The sequence below is a fragment of the Rousettus aegyptiacus genome, unplaced genomic scaffold (assembly GCF_014176215.1).
Source record: "Rousettus aegyptiacus isolate mRouAeg1 unplaced genomic scaffold, mRouAeg1.p scaffold_m13_p_4, whole genome shotgun sequence".
Classification (NCBI taxonomy): domain Eukaryota; kingdom Metazoa; phylum Chordata; class Mammalia; order Chiroptera; family Pteropodidae; genus Rousettus; species Rousettus aegyptiacus.
The window spans coordinates 78,250,942-78,271,611 of record NW_023416307.1 but is presented as its reverse complement, the minus strand read 5'-3'; the positions used below and the strand labels follow the sequence as shown (position 1 = coordinate 78,271,611).

General features: G+C 32.1%; 1 protein-coding gene and 1 pseudogene across 3 annotated transcripts in view; one reads left to right on the top strand and one right to left on the bottom strand.

Moving 5' to 3' along the window:
* The window catches only part of CADM2 (cell adhesion molecule 2), a 986,159-nt gene that overhangs the window by 887,083 nt on the left and 78,406 nt on the right, over positions 1-20,670 (top strand). For all 3 annotated transcript variants that reach the window (XM_016152338.2, XM_016152337.2, XM_016152336.2), the window contains one exon: positions 13,728-13,906. In XM_016152338.2, coding sequence (XP_016007824.1) covers positions 13,728-13,906 — 179 coding nt within the window. The remainder of the gene's footprint in view (positions 1-13,727; positions 13,907-20,670) is intronic.
* Positions 6,108-6,225, bottom strand: LOC118602385 (annotated as a pseudogene).

The window sequence follows — 20,670 nt, the reverse complement described above, 5'->3', positions numbered from 1 at the left end:
GTTAAGTGTGGATAAGGCATGGGTAATTATTTTGCTTTAGCACAACGTCCTTGAGAGAGAGATTAGCTTAAGCATTTATCACAACCTTTAATATTTTTCTTTCACTGGTAAAATCTGTCAGTCCTTCAGGATCATAGCAATCTTATCTTTTCTAGGGATAATCTTTTATTCTTTTGCCATAAATTGGCTGGAATTATACAGTTCATAGTATGACTCCTTTGTTTCTTAAAAGTGTCAATATAATCATCAGTGAGCACTACTTATCAGTAAAAAGTGGTCCAGGATTTCACAGGCACTCTAAAAAATGCCATTATTTTCAAATCTTCTATAGAGGCATTTACCTCTTGTATATAGGTTATTTTGTTTTAACTATAAACTTCTATTCTTGGAGTTAAGAAGTGTCTTCAAAAATCTTAATCAAGTTGTATATGCTCAGATTAATCAGGATAAAAGAAGTTCATTTCTTATTTGCTATTGCGTTTTAAATTTCACAGTGAAGTTAGCATAAATGTTATCATCCCATCTAAATCTCACCTTTAATGTAATGAGATATCTCCTACTTGATGCTATACTAATGCAATAGTTGATTTCAGGAATATACATGAGTAGCTAAGCTCAGACTCAGAGTTTTAACTTGCAATTTAATGGAATAAGTAGGCTTGAATTTTCCACTTCAAACTGACTTCATTTATTACTGCATTAAACACTTTTGAGCCTATAGGAAAGAAGTACTTTATTGATGTCTAACTAGAAGTGTTCATTTTTGAATCTTTCAACAGGAATCACTGTGATTCTCAAACTACAAATAGAAAGAAAAAAAAAAGATTTGTTGCTTTTCATAAAAATAATTGAGCAGGCATGGGAAATAGAATATTCATGCTGAACAAAGACTAACCCATATCAATTAAGAGGATAAAGCAAGAGATTGAAGAACATATCCAGAAACCACTAAAAGCAGAAGAGAGTGAGACCAGTGTCGAAAAAAGCTAAGAAACCATCTCTCTCTCACACATACACATGCAAATACACAAATATATAATTATCTAATGAATCAATACAAATAACTGCAACACGCTAGAAACACAATGGAAAGTTACATATTTAAAAAGAAAAGTTGTAAGAATTTTCTTCAAGTCATTTCTTCAAGTATCTTTGTTTTTATTTTTACTTTTTATTTATTGTACCATTCCAGATCTAAATATTTGGAAGTTAGGACAGTCAGCTTAACAAATGATGATACTAGCTGTATCAAAATATAGATTTTTCAAAAATATGTATTTTAAATATTATGTTAAAGAGTTATAGAAGGCTGGAAATGTATAGGTCTAATCATAAATTAACAATGTTTATGACAACACATGAGGCATATTTCCACGGGTCAGAAAAACAAACAAAACAATACTTAAAAAACATGAAATACTCAAAGACACAATAATGAAATGTCCTTTGGCTTTAAAATTTTCTTTCTTATTGCTCTTCATGTATATTCATGTATGATGATTTCAAGAATAGTATTTAAAACAGTTTTCCCTCTCCTTATTTTTACTAAAATGAGTAATTAACTGAGAATTAACTAGATAAACATAATGAAAAGATAAAGATTCCATTGTAAGACTGGTTAAAGAGAGGCTTTGGAGGAGATTGAAGAATAAAGGTAAATGATGGGTTCATTAGTTGGGTTTGGAGGTTTTGATGATGTATAACAGAATAGTGAGCTGAAAAGTTAGGAGGCTGTGATTTGAAAAATTGAGATTTGTAAGGTACCAAAGTAACGATGATGACAAAGTTTAGTGTGTGATTATGGCTGAGGTGAGACTAACAAAATAATATTGGACGTGAGAGGATCGGAGAACGGAGAAGTCAAAGTATTGGATGAATTATAAGGTAAATGTTTAGGTCAGTGAAATTTTAGAGGTTCTTTCTTGTTTCTATGATATTCTCTTCTGACTTCTTTTGGATTTCTTGGACTTCATTGCCTTTCTTTTTTCATCCACAAAATAAAAAATAGTCTGAGATATTTGTAATCCACACTTTTTTATTTTCTTTCTTGAGCTTGGACACTTGCTTGGCTCCAGATCCTCTCTGTAAAACTTTCAGTCCTGTCCTCTTCCCTGATTTCTAATTCCTCATTTCCTTATTGCTAGATGAAGATGTATTTCTAATTTTTTTTTTAGTGTTTGAATTAAACATGTCCCAAAATCAAATCAACTTTCCTTTCTTCTATATCTCAATTTGTTTTCATCTTGGTTTATGGTTTGTTCCTTTGTCTGGTTGGTTGTTTTGCATAATATTTTCTCCTAGGTAGAACTAACAGTGTTTCTGTAATACAGACTGAACACCACAGAGTTTCTCCTCTCCTTTAACACCATACATTTTCTGGCTCCAAATTTCACATTTACATACCCAAGAGCCTTCTAATTTCTATTGTGTTCTTTTCTTTAAAATTACTCCAACTTCAGGTAGGACCTTGGTTTTTCTCCTCAGAACTCTATATATGGTCTCTTCATTAAATTTCCTCTTTCAGATATTTTACATAAGTTTACTTAAATGAAACTCTGATCAAGAATATTCACTTCTTAAAAGCCATACGAAAGTATTTTCATTTTTCAAGAAAGTTTAGGTTCTTTATTTTGGCACTCAAAGCCCATTATTGCCTATTTTAAATGTACAAGTTTTTTTCCCCCCTCACACCTCTACCCAAAACTTTCCCATTTCTTTCTTTTGTTCATGCTCCTCTTTATGACCAAAATGTTTCTTATCACATTTCATTCTCTCTTCCATATTAATGAAATCATCAGTCTTTTGGTCTAATACTAAAATAATATTTTCACACACTCAGCTTTTTGTCCTATAGACTTTGTTTTAGATGAAGCTACTTATAAGCATATTTTGTCTTATCCCATTATATCAAGTTACATATTGACTTTTGAATTTATTACCCTAATTCAATCATCATATCCCTATTTTTAATTTTACTCTTTTCTAATTTGTCGTCTTAGTCCATTGCAATTTACCTATTAAATATAATTTGTTTTCCTGGTGTTCACCATATTTAAATGTATCTATTCAACATTGTAGCTTCTAGAGGGCAAACATTCACCTAGGGTTCTGACTCCTCTTGAGTTGGCTTCTACCATTTCTACTAATCAAAATCCTGTCATAATTAAAGATACTAGTCAAAAGTTATATATTTCATAAAGGCTGTTGTAATGTCTCTAATTTGGGAATGATTAATCTTTATAATGTTCTATAACTCATTTATGCTACTTACTATGCCCTGCTAAGTGTTATAGTTAATAACATTTATCTTATATAAACTATTAAAATTTAGTATTACAGAGAAAAGATAACTTATTTTATTTTCCTTATGTCCCTCATAATCCCTGTTTCAAAACTTGTACAGATTTATTTTTTGATAATTGTTTAATAATAATAACATAAAATTATGAGGTTCCTAGTCAAGACTATGTAGGCTTTAACTAACAACAGCAAAAGTTCATTGATCTCCTGTCTTAAGATATTAGCGTAAAAGTAGAACATTTTCTGTTAATTAAACCCATCGAGACTCATTGAAAACCACTCCATTATAAATGTTTCTGAAGTTTTGTTTTCCCTTGAGCAAAATTGTATCTGTAAAGTTGGACACGTAAATGTTCCATTGATTATGTCTTAAAATGAACCTAAATTGTGATAAGTAAAACACTTAAAGTTAAGTTGGCAAATAGTGTAAGTTATATGATGCTTAAAAATTGTTTCCATAAAAAGTATGAAATCAATATCATCAATAAAAGAAAAACAATTTTCATTTCAATTAAGTTGCACAACAACAAAATCTGAAGGAAAAAGAAATATCATAGTTTGTTCTCTCCACAAGCTTAGATTTTTACAATAAGACTCTGACTTTGTATATATGTAGAATGTTTACAAACTATGTTCAGAACGACCTTTGATTCTCATTAACAAAGCAAACCTTTGTGTATCTTTGAATTTAAAATGATCAATGTGTAAATAGCTCCACAAGTAATCCCTTTCTATTTCTTCCTGTTCAGCAAACACATCCTTGGCTTCAGAGACTTATCACAAAATTATGATTTGGTTTCATAGCTTTAAGAAAGGCTACTTATTGAACTTCCTTTGTATTTGTATTGTAAATTTAGAAAAGGGGCAAGCAACTCCAGCTTCTAGTTTTTTTTTTTCCTCTTTTTTGTTTGTTTGTTTGTTGGTTTGTTTGTTTGTAGTTGTTGTTTTTTTCACTTGGCTAGCAATATTTGGCCTGTGAGTTATGGCTGCACTCTGAATCTACCCAATGAAGAACTGCCCAGACTAGATTTCTCTCAGAATCTCTATTCTCAGAAGCCCAAAAACTTAAAATTTTCTACTTGAACCCAATTTCAAGCACATTTATCAATTAATTTGCATTTATTTTTTCTCTCTCCAGTTCTCTAAAAATGTGATAACATAAACACTGAGTTTTGTGCATAGGCTCTTCAGTATAATTTTTTGATTTTAAAGTTTTTGCTTAAAGCAGAAAAAAGGATTCAAGATGTTTACATAACTCCTACCAGCTTTTTTTCAATTTAGAGTGAAAATATTACAGTAAATAGAAGAAAAATTAGGCCTAAGAAAAAAAACAAACAAAACTGGGTATTAATACTTCAATCACATCTACTGCCACCTGTAGAATTTCTAAACTGAAATAAAGGCAGTAGTCATTTTCATGTATCATGTAAGTATAAATACATAAGGCATGAGTTATTAACATAAGTCCTTGCTTTGTCTTATATTTAAAAAGATGTAAGATATGTATATTGGCAAAATTCTTTCTATTTCTTTAACCAGATGTTTACTTGAATGCTATTATAGTAACTTATTTTTTTTCTTTCATCTGGAAAAAGTAGATTTATTTTTCATGAGATTAATTTCAGTAGTAAATCTCAACATGTGCTGTGCTTATGACGAAATTTAAAGGGGTACAGCCATTTGGGATAAGGACGATACTAAAGACTGTATCCATCCCACACTTTGGAAGACCTTTTACTCCTGTCCATTTCCACTAGGAAACTAGAATTGTTTTTCTAGGAGACCTACATTACAGAACTGACTTTTCCATAACTGAACTGCTTATTCTTTATTCCTCTCAAACATGAGCCTAAGGAGAGAATGAAAGCTGTGAAGGCAAAGCAAGATTTCAATCTCATTAATACCTAAGGAGTGAATGATCCCATTTACAGTTGGGAGAATTAGAGAGACTGCTTCTGTGATATTACTTTACAAAATAAATGCCCCAAAGACTAACTAAAGAGTTTCAGTAGAAATTAAGAATTAGGGTTGTATCTGGCTCAAGGTATTAGATACACATACTCTACAAGAGTTGTGGCAATTCTTTCCAATATTAATTTATAAATATGGAGTTATTAAAGATATCAGAGAATCTCTTATTAGATATGTACAAAGAAAAATACTGAGTAAAAAATAGTTTTTAAAATAACTTTTAAGGTAAAAACAGCTTTACCAAGGCCTTAGAATATAAGAAGACAAATACATGAACATATTTGGTTTCTTTTCTCACTTATATTTTCTTCTGGTTTTCTATTCTAGGAAGAAACTGCTGCAAAAAAATGTGTTTAGATTCATGAGAAAATAAAACATCTTTTTAGCCCTATATATTTGGTATACAACAACATAAATAAAAATTCACCTCATATGGAATATTTTGCACTTCTAATTATTTGGGCTTTTAAGGAGGAACTTTCCGGATTGACGTTATCAGTGTTCTCACCATGGAGTTAAACTGTGTTATCTCATGCCTGATACTGTGTCACTGTCCTGTTACTCCTGGTGTCTAGTTCTTACACTTTCTCAGCCTTATCACATAGGATCTGTAGACTGAAGACACTTTAAATAGTCTCTTTTGGTCATCTGAACAGATAGGAAGATTGTTTTTCATTTGCAGCAAAAAACTCAATAATTGCTGGGTTCCAAATGGAGAAAGCCTAGGAACCTTCTTTGAAATGAAACACAAATTATATCAAGACTTGCTAAAATACTTAATATTTTGTATTGCGATATTAAGAAGGTTGAAGATTTTTTTTTTTTTTTTTTTTTTACGCCTACAGCACCTGGTGTTCCTAGGTGGTCTCCCATCCAAGTACTAACCAGGCCCAACCTACTTAGCTTCTGAGATCAAATGAGATCAGGCCCATTCAGAGTGGTATGGCCATAGAAAGAAGCTTGAAGATTTTAAGTCCTTATTGAAATATATGTAGGCTATTTTTAATTGACGCATAAACTCTAACCTTCATTTCATGAAAATTGCATCTCATGGTGCTAACTTTTTTTGTCATCTAGAAGATTTACCATATCTTTTAGACTCAAGAAATCTTCAATCTGCAGTGACATCAGTGACTTATATTGCTATTATTTCCTGTTACCCATCTTCACAGGTGTTTTTTTCATTACTTTCTAAAAGAGATTTAAGAAAAAAAGATTTTTTTTTAAAAAAATATAAACTGGCAACTTGAATAATTTATCTAGATCTTTAACTTTATTTTTAAATACACAATTTAAAAGGATACCTAAATTTAATTACATATTTACAGAGTCATATGCTTTAAGATGTGACTGAAAACTTATGAACATGAGCAGAAAAATTTATGGCAGTTTGAATTTTGGGGTATAACTTTGGGTTTATGGGAGTGTGTGGATACATGCATACAATTATATCTGTGTGTGTTTAAAAATTCTAACTTACATATCAAGAAAGTAGTGCCTCTTAATATAATAAAATACCTCAGTTGATTACTATTTTACAGATAAATCTTCTAAAATTCAAATTATATTTAATATAACTGTTATTTTAATTTTGGCCTTAGTAACTTTGTAAGAAGGACACAATTTCTAATATTTCATAAATCATGGCTTTATTGTACCAGATTTACATCTTCAAATGAAGTGCATAATATGAGATTTTCCAGGCTATCAGTTTTAAGATAAGAATTAGTAAATTCAAAAAAACAATTAGTAGTTTTGTGATGTATGAAGCAAGTTGAGAAATATTAATAGTGTGGCTTTTATTAAAGATACTATGAAAATGAGCTGTCTATATAATTGGACATAATTATATTTCCCAATATTTTTGGATAACTAGTTTATTATATTTTTATTATTTTTTTAATAGAATCCTTTTTCAGAAATATCATGGATACAGTCCTAATAAACTGTCCTTTCTTTGTTCTTTCTCCAAGTGTTTTCACTACTTAACCAAATAAATTATTTTGCCACATTACATATCTTTGTTTTTGATACAATTTCCAATATTTATTACTATTTGATTTACAACTTTGATCCCTTTTACAAAATTTTGTCAGAAAAATATAATCTTTGTATTAAAAATGCCATTATAGTTATGGATATCACTTAATAAGACATATATTCTAATTTTATCTATAATATCAAAGCATAACCAGCTTTTTTACCAACATAAACAAATTATCAAAGCTTTTTCAAAAATAATTTCAAATGATGTGATAAAATTATTTACTAAGTAAATAATGCTGCAGTGAAAGTGGGAGTGCAGACAGGTGTTTGAGGTAGTGATTTCATTTCTTTTGGATAAATACCCAGAAGTGGAATTGCTCAATTGTGTAGTACTTTTATTTTTAATTTTTTGAGGAATCTCCGTACTGTTTTCCATAGTGGCTTCAATAATTTACATGGCTACCAACAGTGCACAAGTGTTCCTTTTTCTTCAAATCTTCCTCAACACTTGTCTGTTTTCTTGGATTTTTAACAATAGTTATCTTAACAGGTGTTAGGTGATATCTCATGTTTTTTCTAATTTGCATTTCCCTGATGATTAGTGATCATGAATGACTTATGGGCCATTTGTATGACCTTCTTTGGAAAAACATCTATTCAGTTCCCCTGCCCATTTTTATTTTATTTTATTGCTCTTAATATTTATCCAATTTTGGATATATGATTTGTAAATATTTTCTCCCATTCTGTAGATTGTCCTTTCACTTTGTTAACGTTTCCTTTGCTATACAGAAGCTTTTTAGTTTGATGTAGACCCATGTGTGGTTTGAACCCACACAACACACAGTAAAAGGCAATTGTTAACCACTGCCATATATTCCTTTCTTATTGTTTTTCTTTTTTCTTTTGTTTTACCTTGAAAATCCTATGATGAGTGCTCCAAAAAGAAATATGAGATAGTGCTGAAAGATGAAACTCCCAGTTTGGAAAGCACTCTGTTACCTGAGAAGAGCAGATAATAAGTACGAATAACAATGTTGCTAATGATGCAAAACTAAACAAAGCAAGAGCCAGAAGAACGCTAGCATCTGATGTGCACAAAGGTGAAAGGAAGGTACTATGTTGCGCAACAAATACAATTAGAACATGGAATGTAAGAAGCATGAACCAAGGCAAACTGAAAATAGGAAAGCAAGAAATAGAATATTTAAACATTGCAGGGCTTGATGTCAGCAAACTAAAATGAACTGGAATGAAACATTTCTAGTCAGGCAACTATAAAGTGTTCTACTCTGAAAATTACAAACTCAAAAGAAAAGGAGTGGCATTAATACTGAGGAAAGATGTAACACAGGCAGTTCTGACTAAATGATATCAATCAGACTTCTAGAAAACCTATTACCATAATCATTATTCCAATCTATGCTCAAACTACTGAAGAAGATGAAATTAAAAGTTTTTACACAAGTATCCAAGAAGACATTTATTACATACCAAAACAAGACATGTTGATAATTATAGGTGACTGGAATGCAAAAGTAGAAAATGAAGCAGAATCAAATGTTGGCAGAAAATTTGGACTAGGGGTCAGAAATGTTGCAGGAAATCGGCTCTCAGATTTCTGGGAAGTCAACAACTTGCACATCAAAAACATATGCCTCAAACAACTATAAAGATGATTATATTAATGAACATACTTAGATGGTCAATATAGAAACTGAATAGACTTTGTAACTGGAAGCAGGAGAATTGAAGCCAGAGTAAGACCTGGAGTAGGATGTGGTTCTGATAACAAACTTAATATCAAACATTAGAGTAAAGCTGAAGACAAGCACTAAAAGAGTTGTAGTGCCAGTATGTAATGTATATAACATTCCTGATTTAAAGTCCACACACACACTCACAAAAAAAACAAGTTTTCAGTGTTAATTAACTGAGAACAAGAACCGTGGACTAAAACTAGAAATATTTTTAACAAATAATGAAAAAAGCCAATGTCAGAAGTAAAAACAAAAATCTAGATAGATGACAGAAGAAGTTGATAAAAACAAGCAAGAGGCAAAAATAAAAGATGACAAAATCAGGTGTAGAATCTTGAATGCAATTTTTCAATGACTATTGTGGAGAGAGAAAGAGAACTATTATAATACTCAATGTAAGAAGATAGAAGAGAACAACAACAAAAAAAAATAAAACAACAGGTCTCACAAGAAGATTCAAGAAATAAAAGGGAAATTCACATCTAAACTAGGAATGCTGAACAACCAACAAGAAAATATATTATTTAACCAGAAGCAAATAAAGGAAAGATGGATACAGTATATTAAACATCTATACAGAAGAGATAAAAGAATGACTTACATTGGAGAAGATTCCTACAAGAAAATAACCTGTAATTTTAGAAACAAGTAAAGGCTGCCTTGAAAGTATTGGAAACAAATAAGTCATCAGGGAAATATGGGATACTGATGGAATTGTTTCAAGACACAGAAACTGAATTTGTTAATATTCTAATTTACACTTATATGTCAACAAACGTGAAAAACAAACAAACAATGGCCTACAGGCTGAAAATGTTTAATATACATCCCAATTTTCAAGAAAGGAGATGTCAAAGAGTGTAGTGATTATAGAGTCATTGCTCTAATTTTCTGGACAGGTAAAGTAATGCTCCAGTGATGCAACAAAAACTTCTACCTTATATGGAGCAAGAAATGTTAGATGTTCAAGCTGGTTTCAGAAAAAGAAGAGGCATTCAAGAACTAATTGCAACCATCTGTTAGATATTGAAGTGCTCCAAATAATTTCATAAGAAGGTTAGTTTATGTTTTTTAGACTACAGTAAAGCTTTTCACTGTGTGGATCATGGAAAGCTATGGATCGCTCTGAAATTAATGGACATTCCTCAATACTTGATCATCCTGATTTATAAACTGTTGTGGACAGGAAGCCACTGTCAGGACAGAATATGGAGAGACAGAATGATTTTCTATAGGTAAATGTGTTAGATAAGGGTGCATTTTACCTCCCTTTCTGTTTAATCTGTAAGCAGAAAATATACCAAAACAAACAAACAAAAAAAAACAAACAAAAAAGCCAAATAAGCAAAAACTGGGCTAGACTCACAGAAAGGAAGAATGAAAATTGGTAGAAGAAATATCAAAAACTTAAGATATGCAGCTGACACCATTTTACTGGCAGAAAGTAGCAGTAATTTGAAATGCCTTCTACTGAAAATGAAGTAAGAAAGTGCCAAAGCAGCACTGTATTTGAACATCAATAAGACAAAAATCATGACTACAGAATACATAACTTTAATATAGACAGTAAAAACATTAAACTGTCAAATATTTTGCTCATCTTGGTTCAGAAATCAATTTAAATGGAGACTGTAGCCATGAAATCAAGAGAAAGCTGAAGCTTGAAAGAGCAGCAAAAGAAGAATTAGGAAGATCATCGAGAGCAGAAATGTGTCATTCTAGACCAAAGCTAGGATCATCAGTTGCAGGAAGTGACACCCGATGGAGAAAATTGGATGCTGAGACAACTTTGCTAGAGGAAGGATACTTTATTGGCCAGCAGAGAATGTGGGATTTTCAACAGACCCAAAGCACGATCTCCCCTTGGTTTGATTTCTTATAACTTATATACCTCTGCAGTGTCTATGCAAGGGGTGCATGATTTTTTTGTCTGAAGTTTCACATGTGACTCATGACTCAGGATGGGAGGGGGCTATAAGGTGGGGAGCGGGGGGACTTTCCAGACCACTGGTTTTACAGGTCGTTTGTTTTGTGACCTTGGCATTCTCAGCACTGTTATAGAATTCTCGAATAGAGAGATGGGACATTGAGGCTATAAGTAGGAAGCGACACATTAATTCCAGCATCTGCTCAGTGGATTCCTATCCAAAGGCTGAGCCCTAATTTTAACATGGCAAGCAGTTTTATACAGTCTTGTTATCCCTACATAGCTACAGAGATAAGGACAGACATTAGTTGGTTGGCAAGCCATGAATCAACAGATGTGAACTAGAGAGTCCTTGAGGTGGGGGAGGTAGCTATGGCAAAACACATTAGCTGGAGAGTCCTGGAAGGAGAGATGGCAGTTAGGAATGGGCTTTAATTGACTGAGTCGGTCATTTCTACAAGCCCTTTTCTTTGCATTTTTTAGATGCCGCCTCTCCTTTCTCACATCCATATCCTCATATTCCCAATTACCATGTATGGATGCCAAAGTTGGATGATAAAAAAGGCTGATCGGGGGAAAAAAAATGATTCATGTGAAATATGGGGTAGGACAAGAGCTCTGCAGATACTCTGGACTTCCAGAAAGGTAGACAAGTGGGTGGTAGAGCAAATGAAGTCTGAAACATTGCTGGAGGCAAAAAAACAAAACTGAAGCTTTGAAGTCCTTCTTGGACACATCATAAGAAAGCAGGGTTCTTTGTAAAAGACAATAATGCTCGGGAAAATAGAAGGCATCAAGCAGAAAGGAAGACCAAGTATGAGATTGACTCCATAAAAGAATCAATAGGCAGGCGTCTATAGGAACTGAACAAAGAGCTATGGAGGACAGGACACAGTAGATATCACTCACTCATGGAGACACCAGTAGTCGATTCAGTGGCATGTAACACACACAATCCCATTTGTTTATTATTGATTTAGTTGCTTTTGCTTTTGGTGTCAAATGCAAAAAAAAAAAAAAAAAAAAAAAAAAATCATTGCCAAGATTAATTTCAAGGAGCTTGTTCCATATATTTTCTTCTTGGAGTTTCATGGTTTCTGATCTTGTGTTCAATTTTTAACAACTATTTCAAGATGATTTTTGTGTATAATGTAAGATAGGGGTCCAGTTTCATTCTTTTGCAGTTATCTGTTTGGTTTTCCCAACACCATTTTTTAAAGAAATTATCCTTTCCTCTTGTATATCTCCCCATTCTCAGTGCCTTTGTCAAAAATTAGTTGATCATTTCAGCATAGCTGTATTTCCTGGTTTCTCTATTGTGTTTCACTGATCTATATTTCTGTATTTATGCTAATGCCATACTATTTTGATTACTACAGCTTTGTAATATAGTTTGAAATCTCACAATTGCTTGGCTGTTCAGTCTTTTGTGTTTCCATACAAATTTTAGATTTAAAAAAAAAAAATGCCAGTGGAATTTTGATAGGGATTGCCCTGAATTTATAGATTGCTTTGGGTAGTATAGGATTTTAACAATATTAATTCTTCCAGTCCATGAGCATAGAATATCTTTCCATTTATATGTTCTTTTAAATTTCTTTCACCAGTGTCTTATAGTTTTTAGTGTATAATTATTTCACCTCCTTAGTTATTTTTTTCTTATGTATTTTATTCTTTTTGCTTTAATTATAAATGGTACTGTTTCCTTGATTTCTCTTTCTGACAGTTCACTGTTGTATAAAAATGTAATTAGTCCTTGTATATTCTTACATTATGAAACTACACTGAAGGCATTTATTAGTTGTGTTTGTTTGTTTAGTTGCATGTTTTGGTAGAGTCTTTAGGATTTTTTATATGTACCATGTCACCTGCAAATAGAAACAGTTTTACTTTTACCTTTCAGATATGGGTGACTTTTACTCATTTTCCTGCTTAATTGCTCTGGCTAAGACAAGCACATTATTAAATGAAAGCATCCAGAGATAGGCAGTGGAAGGTAGGAGAAATGGATGATGGTGGTCAAAAGATGTAAACTTCCACTTATAAGATAAATAATTCCTGGGGATATAATGTACAACATAATGGCTATATTTGATAATCTTATACTATATATTTTCAAGTTGCTAAAAGAGTAAACCTTAAAAGTTATCATACACACAGAAAATTATACCTATATGAAGTGATGGATGTTAACTAAACTTAACGTGGTAATCATTTTGTAACATATACATATATCAAATCATTATGTTGTACATCTTAAGCTAACACAGCATCAGAGCTCAGTAAAACTAGGGAAGAAGTGAAAGAGAAAATTGTCAGGAAGAACCTTTAGGGGGATGAGATAAGCAGGAGAGTTAAGGGAGAGAAGCTTTATGTGGTTTCAGGCAACAATCACAGCGCAGGGCCAAGTGCGAAGATATCATTCCAGGTACCTCTTGGGAAAGCTGCTCCGATAACTCAAGAACAGTCTTCCAGAGATTAGCAATTATGAACCATTAGCACCATGATCATGGCCAAAGTTACCTGCTATGTATCAGTGACTGTTATAATACTTAATAAATTAGTTTCTTAACACATATCTGCTTAATTAAGCTGAATAGGATTAAATTATATTTTTTATACCTTCAAATCTTCTGAGTGATCATTCTTTTGATACCTTATAGAAGTTAGTACATGGTTGTGCACAAAACAAGTGTTAAAAATTTATAAATTGCTTGATTTGCTTGAAAGAACATGTAACATTTCTTATTTATTCTATCTTTATGCATGTTTAAATCCAATAGGCCAGAACCTGTTTTGTGGACAAAGGATGGTGGAGAATTACCAGATCCTGACCGAATGGTTGTGAGTGGTAGAGAGCTAAATATTCTTTTCCTGAACAAGACGGATAATGGGACATACCGATGTGAAGCCACAAACACCATTGGCCAAAGCAGTGCAGAGTACGTTCTTATTGTGCACGGTGAGTACTTTTTGACATCATTATTTGTGAAAGAATGACTCCCCTGAAAAACTACTGAAATTTATCAAAATCTTTAGAATAATAAACAAATTTAAACAGGTTTTCTTTTTCTTTCAGAACTTATCATAAATGTAAATACATCTGAGATTCACTTTTATTATGTTCCAAGTCAAATTAATAAAATAAAATTACAACAGACACTAAAAATGAAGATTATCTCTGTGACACATTTTCTTTATAACAAATATGTTGTGTAATTTGGGGTGGTGACTATTAAATTAATGGTTTTCTTTAAATTTTAAAATAAATGCTTTTAGTTATCAGAATTATGAAAATTATATTTCCTTTAAGTTAATTCTGGTTGTAGGATCATAAAAATATACTTTATAATCACTATACCTGGTTACAAAGAATGATAGCATGACTGAGATGCAGTAAGGACAAGATTAACAATAACTGTGTTAATCTCTTATGAACAATAGTTGGAAACACCCACAGCCATTTTTCTCCTCTCCATTAATCTCACAATTTGAGTAAATATAACAGGCTGGCAGAAAGAAATACCAATACCTAAGGTTGAAAAGCATCTGTTTTTCTCAACCTCTAAAAGCCATGTTGTGTTGTTCATAATAAACACTAACATATTATAAGATGGAGATGACTTTTATGATACTGAAAAATACTGCAATAAACAAAGTTAGTTATGTTTCTTTATTATGGGACTTCTTAGAGTTTTCTGTTTGTTTCTATGGTAGGATACATTGTGAATATTCCACAGACAGAGCATTAAATAATGTAATACTTTCATCATATATCTCATAAAGAAAATCTTTTCTAAGACTAGTTTAGTGTTCTTCACAATATTACCGTATTTTGAATGAGTATTGTATAAAACACAATGCTGTAGTAAATTCATTGGGTCTTAGAAATCATGGTGAGGGTATACTTATTGGATATCTTTCCCACAAATCTAATTATAGAATACTGTGAGACATATGGGTTAGTTCTATATCTTTCCAAAAAATAATTTTGGGAATAAAGTCTAATTCTTTGGAAAGAGATATAAACTTAGGAAAAAAATAATTTAGTTTGTGTTTTTTTCCCCAGGTATTTATTTTGCTATGGTACATATCAAAATTGATAAAAAATAATATGTTAATATTCTACTTTCAAATTGCTTTAGTATGTACAATCTCTCAATTCTTAATACCACTTTGCTATCAAAGGTAAAGGAAGGCTCACAGTGAATAGACTATCCACAAATAAACATCTTGAAGATAGCAGAGCTGAAAAATTAATTTCTAGTATCTCATAAATTGTACAAATTTTAACTTTTAGGAAAGATCGACCCAATCAAGTTATACTGATAAACTGGAATTAAATATGGTAAACCCCTGTAGCCACACCCTGCCAGTTTTACTGTAAGAGAATATAAAAACAACTGGGATATCAAGAAGATAAGTTAGATCCTTAGAACAGGATCCAAGAGCAGCTTTCAGTTCATGCTGACCTGGATGTTTAGATCATGCGATAATGCAAATGAAGTATAGTCTGACTTGCCCTTAACTTTCTAAGTGTTTCTCTCATCTAGCAGTTTCTAGAAACCTGGGGCATGTTGCATAGTAAGTCACATTGTGTCAAAAGCAATACGATATAAAAATATATAGAATTAGAAGAGAATGACAGAAATAATATACTTAAATGAAAAGTGTGTCATTCGTTTTTTAAAAGTAATTCAAGTGGGGAAAATTCATGTTTTTGCAGTGTTTGCAAGCTAGCCAACAACATAATATCCTAAGTAGCCAAGCTACCTGTAGGTAGTTGGCAGTTGACACATTTCTAATAAATACTTCGCTAAGCACTTTGTAAGAAGTCATTTTTGGTTTTGCTTTTTGAGCTACAATTCATCAAAAGCACCACATAGATTAATGCTATTCATGCTGCTAGATAAATGCTGTGAAGTTCAACAGTAGTTTACCTAGGATTATTGACACAAATAACGAGAGGCTCGATGAAACAGTGAAACCATATTACACTCTGTTTAAAAGGGCTTCAATTGGGTTCATTACAAAATAAAGGATTTATTTTTTTCTTTTGCACAAAGAGTATAATGTTTCATTAGTCACTGGTTGTATAAATATAAAAAGCTACTCTCTTCTGTTAATGGTTTGGCTGTTTTAAAACCCTGCTAAAAAAATGAAATTCGAGTGGCATTTCCATCTCTAATGAAAGAGGTATGCATTTTGGAATGGAATGATAAGTGATCATTTGTGAGAACTTCACCCTTTTATCTTTTACACCAAGGTTGATTTTACATTAGCTGTGATAATTTAATATAGTTCTAGCACAGAAGGGCCTTTCATGAGCTGAGACCATGTCTTTGACACTACCACAGCGGCCTAGGTCCTATTGATTCTTAACTTGACGGAGGTCTGAGCACTTTCCTGTGAAATCATCTGCTGTATAGATGCCATCTTAATGGTTAGATATTATTCTTTGGGTGTCACTAAAAGTTCATTATTTAAATATTATCACATTTAATTGTGAATAGCACTAACATTTTGTGTTTTGAACACTGGAGGATTTCCCTCCCCCCTTCCTAATTACACCTTTGCGAATTTCAGCATTAGAACTAAACATGGTAATTTGAAACTGTAGGTTCGAAATTAACTCTCAATGAAAGGCCTAAAAAAATTGAGCATACAAATACTTGTAAGATAAAACATTATACTTATGAAACATTAGACTGTGGAGATTCTATTAGGAAAGAAAGTAGAATTTTTTATTAACAGGTTTGGCGATGAAAAAAATTAATCTGTTAAGTTGGTAGTCATAGTTATACTATTAATTCCTGGGAGCACAGTAGTTTTTTTTGTTTTGTTTTGTTTTGTTTTTGGGTTTTTTTTTTTTGCTTATATATAAAAATATCGAAATTATTCTCATATTATTAGTGTCATTCTATGTATTTAGAAAGGATGCTTACTTCCATATTAATGGTCTTAAAATATGCAATCCCATTTCTGTTTTTACTATTTGGAGAACTTGAATCAAAAGAAAAATTTATTCATTCACCAAATAGATATTTAGCATTTATCCACTGAGTGTAAAGGCACTATAGGAGCAAAGGTGAATAGCACTCAAGAAGTTTAGGATTTAACATGGAAGTAAAGTTAAGCACTCAAATAATTATAATACAAAAATAGAAGAGCAATAGGAGAATGGCCATACAATGATGTAGGTGTTTAGTCTATAAAAATGTGTTCCAAGTGTCTGCAATTACAAAAACAAACAAATAAAAAGTAACACAACACTCCCGGATTATTCATAAACAAATGACATGTATCATAAGTGGAAGTACCCAGCACAGTAGCAGGTACATAGATATACAATAAATTAGACTACTGTTATTATTATATTACTAGTAGCCTTATGATATCAAGGACAATATCAATATAATGTTATTGTAGGAAACTTACCAAAAAGTCACATATAATTTACTGCCCATACTTTTCCCTGAATGATACCCGGAATATAAATTAGTTTACCCCTACTGAAGCACAAGAAAGTTAAAACATCTTTGCTAATTAAGCAATAAAGAAGATCTTACAAATCTAACAGTATAGCAAATTAGTAATAAGTAGAGGGCAGAATAAAAGTTATAATTACCCTTGTTTCTCTGATGTAACATCAACTTCAGAGGATTTAGGTAAAATATATTTTTCCCAAGCAAAAACAATCTGGATCTGCATCTTACAGAACAGAGAATGTATCAGATACCTATTTATCACAAGGAATGGTGGAAGAGAATTACGAATGCCCTTAGACTAATCATATTTTGTAGTTGGAAGCAATTAAAGTTCTTAAGTTAATGTGTCATTAACTGAATAAAACAATAATGTTTGAAAGCATCAGAAACATATAGCACCTGGGAAATGTTGAGAAAATATCTATGGAGAGTGAGAAACAGAAATTACTACATTCTCCCTAAATCTTGAACTTTCTTTTCAACTTTCCCAATGCCTTTTACCCCCCTTCACACTCGTGTTAGAGCAATTTGCAACCACTCTTCAAAATACAGCAGAGATATTGAAATTCTTTAGTATCACCTCCAACCTCAAAGCTCTCCTCAGGATTTGAGAAGAAATTACAATAATACGAGTAGAAAAAAAATGAGCAATTTATTTCTTCTTCTACCGGTAGCTACGCTAACTATGGAAGGTGCAGATCGTAGAAGACAGTAACAGTAAGTTTTATTAGAACCTCTGTGTAGAACTCATTCCACTTAGGGCCCAACTCAGGTTGTCTCAGACAGTCATAACGAAGTTCAGATGCACTATTTCAGATTTTTTTAATGATATTTCCAGTCTCTCTTAAAATTTACTCTTCCTATTACCATAGTAACCCTTATATGAGATTTTCAATTGTTTGCCACTACTCTAACTTATTCCACTACTTTATTTCCTACTTGTATGAATACACTTTCATAATAATTTTTATTTCATTATCTTAACTCTCTCTTTTCTTATTTTGAATGAAATTGGCCACTATGTACCTGTCCATATTTTTGAGGGTGTTTGTGTGTGTGTGTGTGTGTGTGTGTGTGTGTGTGTGTGTATCTATGTTTTGCTTTTCTAGCTAATTTCATCTTTATGACCATATAAAAACAAGTAAAATTCTCCATACTTAGTGTTATCATAGTAGAAAATGCAATAGAATAAAAAGCTTATTTATATTTCTGTAATGCCAATCAGTTTATTGACAGTTGCTGATTTGGTATCTTTAAAATATCACTTGATGTTATGATTTGTTTTGTCTATTGTTCATGTGTCTGTTGAAATGAATACTGATGAAAAATGCAGTATTGCTTTTTGTTTGTTTGCTTCCAGGATAATCTACCTCAGATATAACACAAAAATTGAATAGGACACATCGTGTTTTATTGTTAGTAACTAAGAACCATTAAAAAGAAGTGTGTCTCAGATTTTTAATTTTAATAGTAAGAGAGAATATTACTGCTAGAAATGTCTATGTGTTTTGGTCCAGTGAAAGATATCAAGCAATTAAATATGCCTTTCCAGCTTTAAAGAATCGATAATACTACTACTTTCATTTAACTCTGCTTTTATTGTTAATAATGAATGTCAAAAATACTCAGAGACAGAAAGTTGTTCACTCATGTATTATCGTCTGCTGCATCAAACCCAGCATCTAAGCTTCGTTGCTCATTTGGACATATATCTCCTTCAGACACTATAGGCAAATGCAAGTTCACTTTCCATGTTGGGTGCTGATTCTCCATTTCAGTTGATTTGCTTACCTTTTGAGAGAGCCAAATTGAAACATGGAGGGTAGCCTCTCTTTCACATTAACAAACATTTCTAAGTCATTTATCATTTCTTTCAAATACTTAACTAGTGTACAAGATGTAAGTTCAGTTATTTGGGGGTTATTAGTACCTGATCCTAAATTTAGCAAAGTAATTAGTACATGCGTAGGTTAATGCAGTGATAACTATTAAACAGATTATGACTATCATAAAGTAATATCTTAAATTTGTTCTTAAATGTGTTTTACCCTAGAATTAAGCAAATATGATTATAATACACACTTTCTTAGTCAAATAGCATACATTTCACATATCCATGTTATTCTTATCAATGATTTGAAAGCTATTGAGGACTTTCATCACATTAAAATGAAAAATGTACTTCTGTGCTTCAAATAAATGTGTAGCTAGACTAAAATGTTGGCAATCACATGTACGATTATCCAGCAATGAAACATTTAGAAACATTGAGAGGCCACATTATTAATTTTTTTGTGTGTGTGGGAGGACTTTGTTGTAGTGTTAGAAAAGGCAATACAGATCAGAATGGAAGCAAGACAATGATCTTTAAACTCAGATGAGTGGGTGGAGACTGGGAAAGAGAAGCTTGAATTATGGACAGATGTACAGCCTAGCAAACATTAAAAAGGAATTCAGCTAAAATCTGTTCCCTCCTGTGGAAACAGATCTACCAGTTGGTAAATTAATTCTGTGTACTCATAATGAGTATTTTTTCCTTTGGAGAAGCTTTCTTTAGAAGCCTAAATGGAAAACTATACAGTGCAGGAAGAAAAGGAGAGAAAAGGCATCCATATGGAGCAACAAACAGTACACTAATGGAAAAGCCCTATGGCTGCTGCTCTCATCTCCAGTTTAGAGTTTCCAGTCAGTAAACTAGCTGGACGAGTCTTAAACAGTAACTTCTTTAATCGCTGAGATAAAACATATCATTTCTGAACATGAATAAGCAGGTGTAGCTGTGATGCCTGTGGGAAAAGCATACCTCTGACTGGACAAATATGCTGTTGCTCTGCAGAAAGAAATAGCATGGAATAAAATAATGGAGACAGGAGCACTGTTTTCATTACAAAACATTTTAAAAGGTGTATGTGTGCAGTCATACTCAACAGTTTAGGTGTAATTCCATCTCTTTGTTTTAAAATGAGCATGAAGTAGATAAATTAAGGTTTGATCTTTTAGAGTAAAATTTTTGTTCAGAGATGATTGCACTGTGAAATAAATGTTTCTATGGTACCCAGATGGACCAATGACTAAAATGTCCACAAGAAAACTCTCATTCCTGCCTGAAGGCGGGAAAGAGTCCACCTCTCTTTCACTATTTATATATAATCTTTTCTATCAGTAGCAGTAAGGCAAACAGAAAGATAGAACCCGTGTCACTCAGGCTTTCTAGAGTGTTTTATGTACAAGTACAGCT